Consider the following 19673-nt stretch of genomic DNA (forward strand, 5'->3'; position numbering starts at 1 on the left):
TGCAGCCAGGAGCAGGACTGGGGCTGGGGATAGAGAGCTGAGGGCAGAGTGGGGCTGGATGGTGCTCCCTCCCTGCCCCCTGTGGAGGCTAGCCCAGGCATCCTGAATCCACTCAGCTGCCGGGCTCCCAACAGGGAACTGACTGGAGTCTTGATGCAGCCTGGGGTGGGGGGAAGAAGCAGGGCTCCAAGCTGGGACCCTGTGGGGGTAGGGGGGGAGGTGCAGCCCAAGCTAGAAGCCTGGGTGGCAGCCTGGCTTGGAGTGAAGACCTGGCAGCAGCCCAGCTGGGGAGCAGGGCTTTCTTGTCAAGTTTCAGAGGGGTAGCCGTGTTAGTCTGAGTCTGTAAAAAGCAACAGAGGGTCCTGTGGCACCTTTAAGGTGCCACCAGACTCCTTGTTGTTTTTAACTACTACTACATTTTGGGAGTCACTCATAGTGAGTATTCTTCAACATGGCACCTTAGCATCAAAACTCCAGGTTTTCTAGCAATTGCTTTTTTGGTTCAGGATGGGAATTCCAGGTGTAAATAACTCTACAGAAAGTATTTTCAGAACTGTTACTGGCCTAAACTTTCAGCCTTTTCCTCAATGAAGTGTTTTACCTGGGACTAAGAGCAAAACACATAATGCTTCAACAAGAATGTACGAAAGGCACATGGACTCAACTGCACTGACATATCCATGTTCACACCACCCTACACCGAAAACCCACCAACCGCTATGCCTACCTTCATGCCTCCAGCTTCCACCCCGGACACACCACACGATCCATCGTCTACAGCCAAGCACTGAGGTACAACCGCATCTGCTCCAACCCCTCAGACGGAGACCAACACCTACAAGATCTTCACCAAGCATTCTCTAAACTACGATACCCACACAAGGAAATAAAGGAACAAATCAACAGAGCCAGACGTGTACCCAGAAGCCTCCCTGCTACAAGACAGGCCCAAAAAAGAAACCAACAGAACTCCACTGGCCATCACCTACAGCCCTCAGCTTAAACCTCTCCAACGCATCATCAGTGATCTACAACCCATCCTGGACAATGATCCCTCACTTTCACAGACCTTGGGAGGCAGGCCAGTCCTCGCCCACAGACAACCCGCCAACCTTAAGCATATTCTCACCAGCAACCACGCACCGCACCATAACAACTCTAACTCAGGAACCAACCCATGCAACAAACCTCGATGCCAACTCTGCCCACATATCTACACCAGCAGCACTATCACAGGACCTAACCAGATCAGCTACAACATCACCGGCTCATTCACCTGCACGTCCACCAACGTTATATATGCCATCATGTGCCAGCAATGCCCCTCTGCTATGTACATTGGCCAAACTGGACAGTCACTACGCAAGAGGATAAATGGACACAAGTCAGATATCAGGAATGGCAATATACAAAAACCTGTAGGAGAACACTTTAACCTCCCTGGCCACACAATAGCAGACGTTAAGGTAGCCATCTTACAGCAAAAAAACTTCAGGACCAGACTCCAAAGAGAAACTGCTGAGCTCCAGTTCATTTGCAAATTTGACACCATCAGATCAGGATTAAACAAAGACTGTGAATGGCTATCCAACTACAGAAGCAGTTTCTCCTCCCTTGGTGTTCACACCTCTACTGCTAGCAGAGCACCTCACCCTCCCTGATTGAACTAACCTCGTTATCTCCACACTGATTTATACCTGCCTCTGGAGATTTCCATTACTTGCATCTGAAGAAGTGAGGTTCTTACCCACGAAAGCTTATGCTCCCTATACTTCTGTTAGTCTTAAAGGTGCCACAGGACCCTCTGTTGCTTGTCAAGTTTGGCTTTCTTGCCAACAGCCAATGTAAGTAATGCAATGTTCCGTTGACACTGTTTCGCCCCAACTACACCAACATAAGCCCTATGCCTGCCAGTGTACTAGGGCACTTACATCGGCGGGAGCAAGGCTGTAGTGTGTACACTGACATAGGCCATCATAAGCTGCCTTATGTCAACTGTGTAATGTAGACCAGGCCTTATACGGGTATGCGATGGCACAGCAGCAGTGTTGCACTGTAGACATTCATTACAATGATGGGAGAGGTTCTCCTGTCGCTATAGCTAATCCGCCTCCCCGAGAGGTGGTAGCTAGGTTGATGGAAAAGTTCTTCTGTCAACACAGCACTGTCTGTGCCAGGAGTTAGGCTGGCGTAATTACATTGCTCAGGGATGTGGCTGGGTTGACGTAATTCCTTGGCATAGACTTGGCCTTAGATTGTAGAGCGCTTGGAAGGGAGATTCAGGAAGTATTTGAGTGACAATTACCTGGTTGTAATTACCTTACACAGGGTAAGCCTCTGCCCCACAACAGTGTTGTGAGATCAGCATACCTTGTGAGCTGAAACCTTTCTACTAAGAAATTTGCTGGCATGTCGCTTCCAACGCTCAAAGTTTCAGGAAGTCTCAGGAATTAGCTGCTTAGTTTTGTACTGTTCTTCCTATCTAATGTATTATGGGTCATGCTGGCAGCGACACCTCTAGTTAAGGTTGCTCATCATTTTCCATTGTAAGGCCATATTTTCAGTTGCTTAAACTTAGCCGAACTTAAAATGTTTGGGCTGAAATTTTCTATGCCAGATGTCTGCTTCAGGCTGAATTTTGTTGGAAAACTTCAGCAAAAACAGTTCAGCTTTTTTCTCACAATGAGGTTAGGCAAAAACATCTTACAACCATTTTGTTGAGAAGCTCTAGCTTTGTAACAGAGACTTGAAATTTGGCAAAGGTATCAGTAGGAATATTCCTGTAGTGTCAAGGATGGGGACACTGAGACCTGGCAAACTTGTACCAGGATGGGGCTGTTTAGGGCATTGCTTTTAGCTGCCTCTTTCTGGTCACAAGCTTGTAGCAGTGTTGCAAAATATATAGTCTTGGATGGCTAAGCCAGATTCTTATTAAACAGAAGGCAAAAGGAGGGAGGGAGAGAGAGAAGAGAAAAGGTTGGGAAGGAAAAGGACATGGGGGAGGGAGGGAATGAAATCTCACATCCCAGGCAGTAGTTGGGGATTCAGCCAGAGCTGGTAGAGGTGGCGATGTCATCTGGGTCCTCTTTCTGGCCTGGTCTGGTCAGGACATCCTTCAGGAAGAGGAGGACAAAGGCCTGGGGTCCCAGGAGATGGTGGGGGTGGAAGTCATGATGGTGAAGCTCACTCCAGTAGCCAATTTCCCCCCCCAAAGTCTTTCTTTTGGGTCCTTAAAGGGAGTAATGGGTGGAATAGCCCATTCGCCTTACTATGGTGTCCACCAATTAGGCCTAATTTCTGACACACCAATTTTGGTTTACTGATTTCTGTTTCTACACTTCTCTTGTTTGCCATAATACAGTCCTTGAGTTAGATCTGTAGGCCTTTTTTGTTTGGACTAATTCAGTTTTTCTGTCTCACTTTTGCACTTTCCCTTCAACATTTGTTATAGGCGGTTATGACATTTTATGAATGTACACTCCTCACGGCTGAGCTCACAATTAGGGCAAATTTATAGACCCAGTTATCACAATTTTGGTATGTCTAATTTTGGGGCACTGCCCCTGTTATCAAACCCTCACAGCCTGCCAAGAACTTCCCCTCCCCCTTCCATCCACTCAAGAAGTAGTCCACCCTGGGAAAGATCTGTATTTTCTCTGCTGCTATGCATCCCTACTGGAATCTGCATCAAACTGCATTCAGAATCTTCATAACCCTTTCTTTTAATATCTCCTTAATCTTGAAAGTCTATCTCCAATTCTCCCCCCAACCCCTTCCATTTCTGGTTCGCTGGGATTAAGGTCTTTAAATAAGATTTAATTTTTGACAGCACTTTTCTATTTTGGACTAACTGCTAGAGAATAGTGTAAATTGACTCAAGTGCAGCAGATTACAATGCTCTTTAGGCTTTCCTACAGTGGATAGTTGACAAGGTTGGTACCAATTAACACTATCCAGCCTTTTGTTATTGAGTGTGGTCCCTCCTGCCATAACCAGCAAAAAGAACTACTAAGAAAAGAAGCTTCTATCCCTGAACAAATTTGATTTCATAAGCAGGTCCTTTTTCTACTCCTTGAAGTGCAATTAATGCTCTATCTTGCAGAATGTGGACAGGAGCATGTTGGTGGCTCACTAAAGAAAGACTGCCACATATGGGTGGAGGTATAGGATATTGCTACCTTCATTAAAACAACAGCTTAGAATCTGGGACTCTACCACAGTGTTCAAATGGGTCATGAAAAGCACTGTAACTTACTAGAGGGTTGAATATGTAATTGCTTATATAGGCCAAGCTGCACAGCCCTCCTCTTCCCCACTATAGCCAGGCCCCTCCCTCTCTGGACAGAACCCTATTGTTTTCGTGGCCATAGGCTTTTCTGGTTTTGTCTTTTTTTTTTTTTTTTTTTTATCAACATCAAACTTGCCTGAAACTTTTGAAAATTGCATCTGATTAATCCCAAAGTTATTGTATTGCATACAAACAGAAATGCCATTGAGTTGAATTAGGGCATTGCTTTGCTTGGCCTACCACTTTATGATTTGTGGACTGGTGACTTTGAAGGACTGCTGCCAGGATGACCTGGGGGGCCTCTGGCTTTGGAATTCATTTTCTGATGGCCCTGCTGCCAGTAAACCAGTCCATAACAGCCAAACCGTATTAACCTTCAAAGTCAATCTTTCTTCCTGAGCTTTTGGAGTGGCAGGGGTGTGCTGAGGGCCGTCTTTTGGGCACAGTGTGGGTGTGGGTATCTTGGCTCACTGGTTTTGGAAAGGATGCTGGGTTTACTGTTTTGGATACTAGTTGCAGTATGTATGTTAAACATAGGCCAAAGGTGCCTAGAGCTTTTGATAGATGTCTTTAGACTGAGATATATTTAAATATTGAGTAATAAACTAATGCCAGGAACTTACTGTAACAATGGTTTTAAGGCATTTTGAGCATCACCTGGGATAGAGGCCATGAGAGAAATTTAAACTAGATAGAAAACAATGATAGTTTTCTATGTAGAGTCCTGCAAATCCGCGGATATCCGCATCCGCGGACCATTTTTGCGGATAGTGGATCGGCTGCAGATACAACCACGCAGGGCTCTACTCTCTGGCAGCGCCAGCGTCCCCACCATGGCCCGGCCTGGCAGCACTGGCCACACTCCCAGTCCCAGGCCCAGCCCACCAGCTCCTGAGCAGCAGGGCCTGCCCCCAGCCACAGGGATTGGAGAGGGCTGGGCCCCAATGTCCCACCCCTCTGCCCCACTGTGACGCAACACCGCACTGCTGCTGCCGTGTGCCATCACTCGCAAGCTCCTGGGAACAGCATGTGATGCGATGCCCCTTCCCCCCAGCCCCTCTCTGCGCTGCCCTGTCTTCTCGAGATCCCGCCCCTGTGCTGCCACTTACTCCCTCGTGATGCCTCTTCTCTTCAAGACCCAGTCCCCTCCTCCCCCCTCAGTCGCTAGCCCTTGAGACGGCTTGCTGCTGTGGGCGCAGATGCGGATACAGGTAAGACTGTTGCGGATCCACATTTTTGTATCCGCGCAGGGCTCTATTTATCGGAATCCTTCCTCTCCCACTCTTGAATTTCAGCATAAATTTAGCAGCCTCTTCTTTATTTTGTGAAAGCAGCTTGAAATTTCAGCTCTAAGTGTTAATGACTCTAGCATTCAGTAGCTCATGTTCCCTTGAGGTCTTTGGGGGAGAGGGTGAACCAAAGGTAATATGGTAACTGATAATCTTAAGCACAGATGGCATTTAATTTAATTTTCCATTGGATTGTTTTTGTCACTTTTGTTACCTGATGACTAGAAAACCTCTCGTAGTTCCACAAAACTTCAGTAGTTTGTTTACATCTTCACTATGAATCTTTTGCCGTAGATATCTGCAAAGCTATCTGTCCAGTGTTGCTTCTGACATTAGAAACAGTAGTTTGTACCCACAATCAAGGGGAACCTTATGATATCAGATTTCAGACAAGACCAAAGAAAACTTATACAAATAGAAAGGATCTTCCAGCAGCAAGAATTTAGCTTCACTGTTTCAGGCAGCCTCCCAAGTCACTAACCTTGTTTCCTATTGATCTCCCTGGCTGTCGATCCTCCCACCTATTGAGCCAAGTCTATCGAGTACAATACTCAAAGCAGTGTTGGTACATCATTTTGGAGGGAACTTCCAAAGTTTGAGGAAGTGTGGATCACTTCAGCCAAAGAAGTGGTAAGGACTTTTGGGGAGTGTAGGTATTCTTCCTTGTTACTTGCTGTTGGTAGAGCCTTTCTGTCTAATTTTATTTTAACTCCAACCTTCTTTTCACTGCACTGGCCCTGTGTAATTCCTGAAAGAGGAAACAAGAGCTGCTTATGTTGCTGGCAGCAACAACATATGACTCAAAGCTTTACTAATGTCACAGGGAGAAATATGAACTTACTAAATTTAATGGAACTATTGAGATTTTTACAGACAAAGTGTGGAAAGAAATATTTAATATACTAAGGAACACCCATGCTCAAAGATCTCTCATCCTGTAATGCCTACAACACCTTGGCAAACCAGTACGAACCCTTTCAGGACCAGTAAGATTATTCAGATGCTGGTCCTGGACCAGTGGTTTCAGAGGTGAAATGCTGATCTCTGCTATTGGGTATTCTGATACGGATGTGTTCTCACTCTGTTTGTGCTGGACTAATCTTACTTGGTACCCAAATATAGCTTCTTTTTTTCTCCTTTTTATGCCTCACTTATGTCAAAATTAGAGAACCCCTTCAATTATTCCTTTGTGTTGTATAGAAACGTTCAGTGGTTTAACATGGAGTAAAATAAGCGAGAGCTCGCCAAATTTGGGAGCATAGCGATGGTGAGTCATGAGGTCACTTAATGGTGGCATGTAGTATGGGGAAGGGATAAGCAAATGTTAGTCCGAAAGCCAATGGTATTCTCCCTTGTCGTAGATCACAGAAGCCTTGTTAAAGGAAAGGGATAAACAAGCAAAATGGAATGGAATTCCCCTGCTGTTGCAGAAACTGTATGAGAACAGCCATCCGAACAGCGACTTCTCTCAGTGCCAAAGCATCCTCAAGGTAATATATACTCAGTTACTGACTCTATTGAAATACCACCCTGTTTCTTGGAAGCCAGTTTCTTCAACTGTTGCATGTTAAGAAACTTGACTTCATGCAGTTGTAGCTTCAGTCCTTGAAATTGGGCATATGGAGTAATGCCCATCTGTGAAGTGGAGTAAGTAAAAATGCATGTAATCACGATTAGGGATCAGTTGATCATCCAGTTATTCTAGGGCAGTTACAGAAATTGTACATTGCTAACGTGTTGACTGAATGTGGTGGGTTTTTTTGTTTTTGTTTTTTTCCTCTCTTCTCAGGAAATTTCTCCACTTCTCTCAATGGAGGCCATGGCATTTGTCACAGAGGATAGAAAAGCTGCTCAAGAATCCACTTTCCCAAACACATACACGTTTGATTTGTTTGGAGGAGTAGATGTAAGTGTTTGGGGTTTTTGTTAAACTTGGCTATAGTCAAGAAACCTCCTGAGGCTTTTAGCGAGAGTAAACAGGAGAAGTGTCTTTAAATCAAATAATTTGGAGGGACTATAAATGCAAATCACGTATGATTAGATGATTTGGTTGTATTGTCATAAGAGATTTCAGAAGAGAATCACCACAAGATTACATCTGCTTTCAGTTTGGTTTGCAAGTACTTTCCAAGATATTACATGTTCAAAAGCCAAGGGACTTTCTTTTCCATGTGGTATAAAAAGACTTGGTGAGTTTCTGTTCAGTCTCTTGGGCACATAACAAAGATGATATTCTTTTACATTGCTGCCTGATATTTCCGTGGGGTTTAAGAAAATAGCTAAATTCTTGGAAATGATAAACAGATATCAGACTAAGTTAAAGAAATCGATTTTTGATTACATACATGACTTACGTAACGTGAAAAGAAGCAAATATCACTGTCTTTAAAAAAGAAAATGCTAACAATACTTTTTATGCTTAAAGTTCTGCAAAACTTTTTTTTTTTTTTTTTTTTCTTCAAACTAATCAAATGATACTGGGCACTCCTTGGGTGTCTTCTGTCCAAGGATCTCTGTGCTGTGTGGTAGGGAAGTGGGGGCAGAATTGGGGATTGAGGCCAGAACTTCTTTGAACAGTGTCTCTATGGATACTCTACCGTAGGTGTGCTTGTGTCCCTATGCAACTGATCGGACACTACTACTAAAGTTCTCCATTAGACCTGCACGTGCACTGTCCTCCTTGCGCCCCCCCACAAGGCTAACCAGCATGTGGGAGCTAACCCCCTCAGTTCCTTCTCAGTTGCCCCTGGCTAGGGACAGAGCCATTAGCAGTTTGTTCATGATTGTTAACTTCTTTAGCATTTTTAGTAGTTAGTCTCCTTCAGTCTTAATTGTTGTTTTTTCTCTTTATTTTCTCTTTGAAAACAGAAAAACCCTTTATTGCCCCCCCCCTTGTTTATTGGGGACCCCTTTTTCTAACAGGGTTTGCCAAGCTCACCAGGCTTCAAGAAGTGCCTTTCTTGCAAGGAGGCCATCCCTGTGGCAGAGAAACACTCTTGCTGCATATGCTGCCTCGTGGGAAGACCACATTCTGCAGAAGTGTGGTTTCTGTCAACGGCTTAATAAACCAAGGTCTCAAAAGGATAGGGAGTTGAGACAGAAGATCATCCTGATGAAGGCAGCCTGCCAACCTTCCCTGAGTCCATGCCAAGAGTCACCCAGAAGGAATGAGTCTTCCCCATAGGCCTCAACATCCAGGGACTATGGGTCGAAGAAATCCCCTCTTGTAAGATATCTAAAAAAGAGAGCAGTGAGTCTCCAGAGTGAGCCGTGAGCTAGCTGCAAAAGATCTCCGGCAAGCTCGGTACTGTTGGCACCAAGACAATCCAAGCCTGGTACCCATAGCTCATGAGGGTCTGGAGAGGGAGGTGCCATAGACGCACTCAAAGACCTGATGTGCACAGGCACCAAGCCAACGGTGCCAATTGACAAAGACTGGGGCAGGGAGAGCACACCAGTAAGGAGACACTGCTGGTATGCACTGTACCATCAGCACCGTCATCAGTGAGCAAGCAAGCACTGGAGCGTTCAGTGCAGGCAAGATCCCTGACTCCCTCAGTACTGCCAACAGCACTGGATCGGTCCACACTCAATTCCAGTGGAATTCCAGCACTCGAGACGTCAGGGTATCTGATATACCAGAGTCTCCTCTTGTTAGCACTCGGACTTTGGTACTGAGTCTTCTTCAAGTGTGGGAATCCTCTCCGGTACCCTGCCATGCACCTGCCACTGTATAGTGGCAAATCAGACAGTGAGCCAGAGGAGGTAATCTCCCACCACTCCTCCCATGCTCTCTATGATGCTCCTCAAGCATACCCTCAGCCTACTGCATCACCACCATGATACGGCCAGCCATGGTGGTCCAACACCAAACTCTGTCCCATCACCTGAGTGGCCCTACTGGGTGGCATATCGCCCCCACACTTCTCAGGCTTCCAGCCTCACCTGTGAGCCCCCGAGACGTTCTCCCTTGGCTACGGCATCCAGAACCTCGGAATCTCCAGAGGAGATTATGGAGGAACAGATTTAAGGAAGAGGTTACACTGAGAACTAATATCTTCCTCCTCTCCGGATGAGGCAGTCATGCGTCCGCCACCATCCTTAGCCAATGATTTCCAGCTCTTCCAGGACTTGGCAAAAAGGTAGCAGATATGCTGCAGATACACCTGGAGGAAGTCAAGGACACTCTCACCACAAACTCCTTGACATCCTACACTTTTCCTTGTCCTCCAGAATAGCCTTCCCTATCAATGAGGTTCTCCTGGACCTTGCAAAAACTATATGGTAAACCCCCACAGCCTTCCATGTCACAGCCATCCCCCTGCATACATGAATTTTGACACGTCAGTTGAGGTGTCGACCGACCATTTCCCCTCAACCACTACAGCTGACCAACCTATCCTACCCATTTGACTACCACCTTGCCACATTCCACAGCACTTGGGAACATATAACATCGGACCAATGGGTCTTGGAAATAATTCTCAGTGGGGGTACTCCATCCACTTTACCTACCCCCGTCCCCAACACCCTTCTCCGTCCATCTTTAGGGACCATTCTTACGAGAGTTTACTACAACAAGAAATAGATCTCCTCCTCCTGTTAGGAGCCACAGAACAAATATCTCCACATCTACAAGGCAAAGATTTTTTTTCTCTTGCTATTTCAGAATACCCAAGAAGGAAGGTTGGAGACCCGTACTAGATATCAGAGCACGCAACAAGTTTGTCAAAGTTCAAAAATTCAAGATGGCCACTCTAGCAACAATTATTCCAGCATTGGAGCAGGGAGACTGATTTTTCGGCCCTCAACCTTCGGGGCACCTATTTCCATATCTCAGTCCTTCTGTTCCCCAGGCTGTTCCTCAGATTTACCCTGAGACAAGACCACTGTCAGTACAGAGTACTCCCCTTTGGGCTATCATCCGCTCCAACGGTATTCTTCAAAGTCCTCTCAGTAGTGGCTGCTCACCTACGCTCCCAGGAAATCATGACCTACCCCTACCTGGACGATTGTTTCCTCCGAGCCCGCTCCTTCAGCTAGGCTTGTTGGATTACCAAGACTGCAATAGACTTGTTCATGGAACTGGGTCTGAAGATCAGTGTCCAAAAATCAACCCTCACCCTGGTACAGCACCTGGAATTCATAGGGGCCCACCATGACTCATTACAAGCCAAAACGCTCCTGCCTCAGCACCTTGGCCACGTTCATAGACAGTAGAAAACAGTCCCCAGATATCAGCCAGACACTGCCTCCAACTCCTGGGACATATGGCAGCCAGCACAGTGGTGATACCTCATGCCAGGTTTCATGTGCAGTGTCTTCAGAGTTGGTTCAGCTCAGTCTACAGACCAAATAGACAGACTAGACAAACCCCTGTCACTGTCCACCAAGGTCAAAAACTCCCTGGACTGGTGGAAAAACCCAGCAAATGTTTGCAAAAAGGAGATCTCTCTGCAAACTTCCCTGTTGTTACTTCTGACCACCGATGCATTCCTTATGGGATGGGGCGTGCATCTAAACAACCTTACAGCACAAGGCAAATGGTCGTCTATGGAGATATCCTCCTACATCAACCTCCTCAAGCTCAGGGTGGTCAGGAATACCTGCACCCATTTCCTCCCACTGATCAAGGGAACACATGAGTCTTAACAGACAAAATAGTATGTATGTATTACATATATTGACGAGGCGCCAGGTCACCCTCCCTCTGCGCAAAAGCACAAGGTTATGGAACTGGTGCGTTTCCCATAGCACACTATCAGCGGCCTACCTTCCAGGAACGCAAAACTCTATAGCGGACAGTCTCAGTTGCAAGTTCCCACACGACCATGAATGGGAGATAAAGCCACAACCTATTCAGGCGGTGGGAGGTGGAGGTGGGAGAGAGACAGACCACAACCCTGTTCACCACTTACCTGTACAAGAAATGTCCATGACATTGCTCCAAAGCAGGGATGGGGCAACACTCCCAGCGCAACACTTCTTCTGTGAGACAGGGACCTTCTCTATGCCTTTCCTCCATTTCCCCATCTGTCAAAAATCCTATTAAAAATAAAACGAGGAGGACCACATGTTGTACTGATTGCCCTCACTTGACTGAGACAGACTTGGTGCCCTTACCTGTCACAACTTGCGATGTGCTCGCCGACCTCTCTCCAGTCCACACCATACCTCCTCTCGCCAAACAAAGAATGCACTCTACGTTCCAGCTGGAGGATTCTCTGCCTCAAGGCTTGACTCCTTCATGATTCCAACGCATAGAAAGCTCCTGCTCAGATGAGGTACAGGAGGTATTACTATGCAGTAAAAAATCCACAACACTCCGTATTCTACCTGCAAAAGTGGTCCAGGTTTCAGACGTGGTGTAATTCCCAACAAATTTCTCCGACATCTGCTACTCTTCCAAAGTTCCTAGGCTATGTACTGACTCTTAAAAAAAAAAAAATGGGTCTCTCTCTCTCTCTCTGTTCACTCAGGGTCCACCTAGCAGCTTTTCACCAACAAGTAGAGGGATACTCATTGCTATCACACCCTACCACAAAACAATTCCTCAGGGGCATAGTAAATCTTTTCTCCCAACCCTGACATCCCACCCCAACATGGGACCTAAACCTAATATTGAAAAGCCTGACTAGATCTCCCTTCGAACCCATGGCTACCTGTTCGCTTACGTACCCGTCAATGAAAACGGCTTTCCTGGTGGTGATCACCTCGGCTAGGAGAGTAGGGGAAATAGCAGCTCTGATGACACATTCCCTTCCCCCCCCCCCCCCCCAAACAGTATTCTTTCAGGACCTGGAGTACTGATGTTTTGTGAAACTGGTTGACTAGGGAACTACTCAGCTTTTCTGTTTCTCAGTAACATCCCTACTCCTGCTCCAATCCAAGAATTTTCTCCTGCAGCACAGCCACCAACTTGAACTTCATGCACAGGAAATCCCTTCCCTCTTCAGGCAGGAAAGAGAATATGGCACATATGTGTAGCAGGTCACCACCACTGTTGCATCACTAAGCAGTTTGAAATCTCGAGTGTTAAACCTGGAAGGAAAGCCTTTCATGCTCCTTCTCTAAACTCCCTCCAAATCTCTCCTGTTAGTTACCTTTGTTCACTGTTAAGGAGGAGAATCAGCTTGCTCTAATTATCATAATCAGTCAGGGAAAACGTGTTTTTTTTTTTTTTTTTTTTTTTATCTAAAATTCTTTTTGCTTCCAGTTGTAAGGGCAATGGCTGTGGGTGATTGCCCGTAGAATTGAAATGATGCTAAAATTTGGTGGGCTAGGCATTCCTGCAATCTGTGACCTTGAATAGCTGTTAAAAGGGATCTTGTTTGGGGGTGGAAAAGGACACTTGGTTCAAAAAACACTTTGGTAAGTTTGAAATACTTCATTTAATATGTTTATAACTTCCGTTCCGAAGGGCCAATCATTAGTGGGATCCCATAGTGCCATGTGCTATCTTTGCTATTTTGTTCTTGGAAAATGCAATGTGTATGAATGTGTGCAGCGCTCCAAGTGCGTTTGCAGTGCCTGACTTTCTCCAAAACCAGATCAATAGCTTAACAGCAGGCCACGTGATATTTCATGCAACCAGAAAGGAGGTACATTGAGGCAGCCATGTTTGTAGTGGTTCACTCACACTGTTATCTACAGTTCTTTAGGAAATCGGACTGATTTGGGGCTTGCTATTTAGAGATGATAAAATCCATGGGTCTTGGGTGGCTTTTTGATTGAGTCTGTTAAAATGACTCTACACTTCAGTTCATTCTCTTATTTTCACAGCTTCTAGTGGAAATTCTTATGAGACCAACTCTTATTACACAGAAAAAGAAACAGAAAAGTAAGTAGATAAGGTTTGATTAAATAGCTGTTTTTCAGTGTCTTTCCTTGTTTCCTCCCCCATTTATATCTTTCACCCTTACTTTACTAAACAAATGATTCACTATTCCTGAAATAGAAAAACTGTCAGTCATTCTTTGTGGTGCAAATTTGAGGGGGTGAATTATAGTCAGTATGTGTTTAAGGCATAGTTTGTTAGTGTCTATATTTTTTCCAGTGCATAGATTTGGTTTCCAGGCATTGGCAGGTCAACAAATGTTAGAAACTTCCACTGAAGTTATTGGTGGCTATATAGCTCCTATTCAATCCCTCCAGAATGTTGTCCCTAGAGTACAGTCCCTAGAGTGAGTCAGTGAAGAGAATCTCATTTTTCCAGACATGTAATGAATAGTAATTTCCTAACTATATAATAAAGGGAGTGTGCCAAAGTGAACTAACAAGTTGCTTCAGAATAGCATTTTGTCTGCTGGAGCAGCTCAGTAGGCTCAATATTTGTATCTTTCATCTTCCATGTCTACCTGACACTATCTGGCCCTTGCAATACCTCTGAGAAGGAGAAGTATTATGATATCCTCCCCACTTCTCAAGTGAAGAAACTGAGATTCACAGGTGAAATAACAAGATAAAATCTGTCAAAGGTTTTGTTTATGCTGGGAAAATGTGTCCTCTTTGAAACAATGTTAGTTGGTTGTGGTTAATCCGAGGAGGGAAAGACTAGAAGATTGATGTTTTTTGGACGTAGGTCAGAATTAGCATGCCCTATAACACGTCCTCAGGCCATTAAATCTCTTGGACTATAGTGGTCGAGTATCTCGTTAATCATTTCTAACTGGTTGCTAATTGCAGCTTAATTTCTTTGCATATCCGTTTCAGGCTGTTTAATTGAATATTTAAAATGTCATACACAGTGCTCTGATTATAGCATAGAAATTAAGTGTTCTGGAAACTAATGAATTGGTCTTACTTTTGCTTTGTAGTAAGTGACGACCTGATCAAGGACTGCTTAAGCATATTGTACAACACTTGCATATGTGTAAGTATTACCTTTTTAAAAATATGTATGTTCCTTTTCTTGGCAAACAAACATGTTCCATGCTTCGGCATTGGCTGCACGTACCCCAGGAATGAAAGCCTATTTGCTTTTAAAACATAATTTAAAGACATAATGCAACTCTAGTTTGCAACATTTTCCAAAGTCTGGTTACATATCTGGACCTACTATATTCAGCCACTCTCTGTGTTTGGGCGTTTGTCTAAGTAGTGTTTTATTTATAGGGCTTTCTATAATGCACCACTGCAGTAGCTGAGTGCCCAGTAATTCTGACACACTATTGTGGACATTTGTACATATTCATGTTCCCATCTGAGAGCTATTTTCAGCTCTTGTACTTAGAAACAGAAATATCAAAACTAGAAAAATGTACGCCCACATCTTAATTTGAGCATCTCTGCCTGTGCACCGTTCAATAGCCTAGTCAACCAAGGGTGTTAGGGGCCTGATCCTGCAGACAATTCATATGCAGAACATCCTTTGTCAATCACTGGAGCCTGAGTGCCGAGGAAGGGCTGCAGGTTAGAAGTCTATAGAGAACTTGGCTCAAAAATTGAGGCCTAAAGTGCATATCTAATTATTAAAACACTGTCCATAAGTAATGTATTTTCAATATTGTATAGTTAGTCATCACCCTTTAGTGGATAAATGATCACAAGCCTGAGAGCACGTTTAAAATACAGTAGTTTTAATGAAATGCTGCATGTAATCACTGAGTTGGAGCCATTTTAGGGAAACTGACTTTCTCTTAACATTACAAAAGTATTAGTACACCGTGTTCTCTAAACAGTACAGAGACCTTGTAAAAGTGGCAAGGGCTGGTGTTTGAGCATTCATTATTTGATCTACTAAGGGGGAAAAAATAGAGGTAGTTTGTGATAGCTGCATTTAATCTAAAAATGATCGCATTTGCAATCCATAGAATAGCTGCTGGCTGACTTAACTCATTTCAATTGTAGTGCCCTCTCTGGATTATTGGGATGGATTTGAATGGAGGGTTGCTTCAGGATTGTAAGACTGTCTAATGTCTTGGTGCAGTTCTGGTTTAATTCTCTTTATATCTAGGTATGATATCTATGCTGATATCTAATACATTTGATCAATACCATATTAATAGAGGTTTTTAAGAATAGTTTGTATAAACACCTGTCAGGGATGGTCGAGGTTTACTTGGCCTTGCCTCAGCATAAGGGCCTGGACTTGATGACCTCTTGAGGTCTTGTTTCTATGCTACGGCCACTAGTACATGGTCAGTCTTGCTGAACTCTGACCAGACAGATTTTTGACCATTTGGGGTAACGTTTTCTGGAATAAAAAATACTGAATTAAACCAAAGAGCAACCTTACTCCAACCAGTGATCAGGGTGAAATCCTGGCCACATTGAAGTCAGTGGAAACTTTGAGAAAACTCTGTTCAACTGAGAACTATGTTAGCATTTGGACAAGAGACTGAGGGCCACATCTAATTTCCCTAAAATAGAGATTAAGGCAACTGCTATCAGATCCAATAGAGAGCTAAAGCCCACAGGCAATGCAGGGTCCAGCTGTGCAACATTTAATCTTGTTCCAAGCAGGCAAACAATTCAAGTCAAAATGGAGTTTTTCATGCTGGGACCTGTAGTTTCGGCAGGCCCCATGAGGATTAGCTGAATTGTTCATCTCCCTGGACAGCATGTCACCAACTTCTAGGAATTGCCAAATAGGTAACCAAGAGAGTGTTTGTGAAACTGGCTTGCTACGTATGATTATCACATCTGATTTGCCAGTGCAGCCGCCTGCCATTGTTGGGTGTATTTTACCATTCCTCGCTTTCTTCTAGACTGAAGGAGTCACTAAACGATTGGCAGAAAGAAATGATTTTGTGTTGTTCCTGTTTACATTGATGACAAACAAAAAAACATTTCTGCAAACAGCAACGCTTATTGAAGATATCCTAGGAGTTAAAAAGGTCTGTGGATGTTTCTATAATCGTGGTTGTGTAACTGTTCAGGTAACTGTTCAGGGTTGTGTGCTAGAGGGGAAAAGTCAGCTATGTTAATAGTTGGTGGGGTTTTTTTTTGTTTTTTTTTTTGTGAACATGCATTGAAGAAAATTTGCCATTCGTTACCATGTTATTTAGTGTTCCAAATAAAATATTGTTGGAGACATATAACCATTGTAAAACCTTGGGCAGGATACATTTAAGGTCTCATCTATACTAGGTGCTATATTCAAGTCAGGGACCAATGTGGTATGTGGTGTCTCTTGACACCGTTGCATTTGTAAAGTAGATGTACTTCTCTGTCTTAACTTTGGGAATTTCATTCTCATCACTAAGTAATGAAGAATGCATATGTCAGACTAAACTGCTTTCCAAATTGACCTAAAAGGAGTCTTTTTGCTAGAAGTTGTCAGTCATGTGGTGGCTTTTAGTCTGCTCTAATTTTAATGTTCGGGACTCTGTGCAATGTCACTGGGTATTAGAACAACAGTTCTGCCTTAAAGGGATGTAATATTTAAAATATTGGTAGCCAAGCTTCCTTATGTTAAGAAAAAGTTCTATTAAAGTTGAAACAGCATAGATAATAGGTTGAACAATGAAAATATGCTTGTCAGTTTTACTCCCTGGTTCTCATGCAGAGAGTCCTGCTAATTCCAAAACCTCTGTTTTTAAAAATGTCTGTAGTACTCATTTAATAAATTCTAAATGGTAGTCCTGAATAATATGACCAGTATCCCTTCTTAGCGGGTGTCACTGCTGCATACCTAATTATTCCCTTTCCTCTGCTAATATCTCTGCAGCAGTGAAATACAGTAATTGGACTTGTGTCCGGCTAATTACTGCCTTCTAGATAGGGTTTTGGGGTTATAGGGTTAGTTTTTTCCTGAAATTCAATATTTATGTAAATTCTGACTAATTATTAAGATGTATATTTTGATGTTTACCTTTTCTGAAGGATGCTTAGACACTTGTCTGATCCTTCCTTCTGGTTACTTCTCAGAATCTTCCCTTATCACCGATGAAACTATAATTTAAAAATATCCGACAGCGCAGTCCATCTATAGATGCATTTAACTTCAATAAATTTGGGGATACAAACAAAATATTGAAACTTAGCTAAAATAGCTAAAATTGGCTTAATACTTATTTTTTCACAATTTTTTTTTTTTTTTTAGGAAAATGATTTGAGAATAATGTTCTCTCATGAATTGGTGAACATGTGGGATCTTAGCCTTAGGTTGGGATTCACAGCCCCTTTCAAACTCTGAGGAACTTCTGCTACCCATCTACCCTTGTCTGACTAAATTTAAAACAATTTAATCCTGTTGGGGAAGGCTCTTTAATTTTTATATCGTCCCTTGGTTAACATTGATTTTGGTGAAAAGACTGTTTGTTTATTACATCAAACAATCAATGCATTGTTTTGTCTTCTATAGGAAATGATACAATTAGAAGATATTCCCAATCTTGCAAGTCTAGTATCCAGTTTTGATCAACAGCAACTTGCCAATTTCTGTAGGATCCTTGCAGTCACAATTTCAGAACTTGACACAGGGAGTGATGACAAACACACGCTTCTTGCTAAAAATGCACAGCAGAAAAAAAATTTGGGTCCTTCTCGAGCTGAAGTTAATCAAGGTAAAGTGTCCCAGTTACTAGAGTGTTGCATTCTAAACACAAGTCCAGAGGAATCAAAAAGGAAGTAATAAACCTTCTGTCCATCCTGTCAAGAGTCTGAGGCTTCTGTATTGTGATATTGTAAGCCTTCTGCATTTATGATGCTTATTTCTTTAATTCTGCATTCCATGGAGGTTCTTACCAAAACTATCATCATCAAACTAAACTGTTCTTTTTTGTTGATGGTTATAATAGTCATAGATTCACATGCACCCTAGAAGTTAGTTGAGTAGGTATTGATGGTTGCTGTGGAGGGAAGATGTTTTGATGCTGTGACAGGCTATAATGTCTCAGTACCATAGGTGTAGCCAGTGCTTGTCTATTATCCAGGCAAACATTTACAGTGGTGTCAGATGGGTTTATCCAGTATCTTGCTGTAGAGCAATATGTCAGTCTTTTCCTCTCTCACTAAGGAAAAAATGTTTTAATACCAGTTTTTGGTTCTGGCCACAGTCACCTACCAATTGCTATGCCAGTGTGGGGGGAAAATACAACTTCCCTGGGGAGGGATACTCTCGATCTATTTCATACATACTGATGAGGAGGTAGCATAGAGCATTAGAACATTAGACTCGGAAGCAGACCTAGGTTCTGTGTCTGTCCCTGAACTAACTTGGTTTGTGACTGTGAGCCAACTCATTGACCTCTGTCACAGTTTCCAAGTGAGCTGTGCTTGTGAAGGGCTATGTAAGAGCTACGTGTGGATTTATCACTATTCATAGATTCACAGATTCTAGGACTGGAAGGGACCTCGAGAGGTCATCGAGTCCAATCCCCTGCCCGCATGGCAGGACCAAATACTGTCTAGACCATCCCTGTTAGACATTTATCTAACCTACTCTTAAATATCTCCAGAGATGGAGATTCCACAACCTCCCTAGGCAATTTATTCCAGTGTTTAACCACCCTGACAGTTAGGAACTTTTTCCTAATGTCCAACCTAGACCTCCCTTGCTGCAGTTTAAGCCCATTGCTTCTTGTTCTATCCTTAGAGGCTAAGGTGAACAAGTTTTCTCCCTCCTCCTTATGACACCCTTTTAGATACCTGAACACTGCTATCATGTCCCCTCTGTCTTCTCTTTTCCAAACTAAACAAACCCAATTCTTTCAGCCTTCCTTCATAAGTCATGTTCTCAAGACCTTTAATCATTCTTGTTGCTCTTCTCTGGACCCTCTCCAATTTCTCCACATCTTTCTTAAAATGCGGTGCCCAGAACTGGACACAGTACTCCAGCTGAGGCCTAACCAGCGCAGAGTAGAGCGGAAGAATGACTTCTCGTGTCTTGCTCACAACACACCTGTTAATACATACCAGAATCACGTTTGCTTTTTTTGCAACAGCATCACACTGTTGACTCATATTTAGCTTGTGGTCCACTATAACCCCTAGATCCCTTTCTGCCGTACTCCTTCCTAGACAGTCTCTTCCCATTCTGTATGTGTGAAACTGATTTTTCCTTCCTAAGTGGAGCACTTTGCATTTGTCTTTGTTAAACTTCATCCTATTTACCTCAGACCATTTCTCCAATTTGTCCAGATCATTTTAAA

General features: G+C 43.5%; 1 protein-coding gene across 1 annotated transcript in view; it reads left to right on the forward strand.

Annotated features, from left to right (window-relative positions):
- The first annotated feature begins 6984 nt into the window (after positions 1-6984).
- Positions 6985-19673, forward strand: part of TRPC4AP (transient receptor potential cation channel subfamily C member 4 associated protein) — a 51663-nt gene continuing 38974 nt past the window's right edge. Inside the window, exons 1-6 of the mRNA XM_024194561.1 lie at positions 6985-7067; positions 7367-7483; positions 13360-13417; positions 14394-14449; positions 16287-16415; positions 17885-18086. Coding sequence (XP_024050329.1) covers positions 7388-7483; positions 13360-13417; positions 14394-14449; positions 16287-16415; positions 17885-18086 — 541 coding nt within the window. The 5' untranslated portion in view covers positions 6985-7067; positions 7367-7387. The remainder of the gene's footprint in view (positions 7068-7366; positions 7484-13359; positions 13418-14393; positions 14450-16286; positions 16416-17884; positions 18087-19673) is intronic.

This window comes from Terrapene carolina, unplaced genomic scaffold, assembly GCF_002925995.2.
Source record: "Terrapene carolina triunguis isolate 2854851 unplaced genomic scaffold, T_m_triunguis-2.0 Scaffold233, whole genome shotgun sequence".
NCBI classification, from domain to species: Eukaryota; Metazoa; Chordata; order Testudines; family Emydidae; genus Terrapene; species Terrapene triunguis.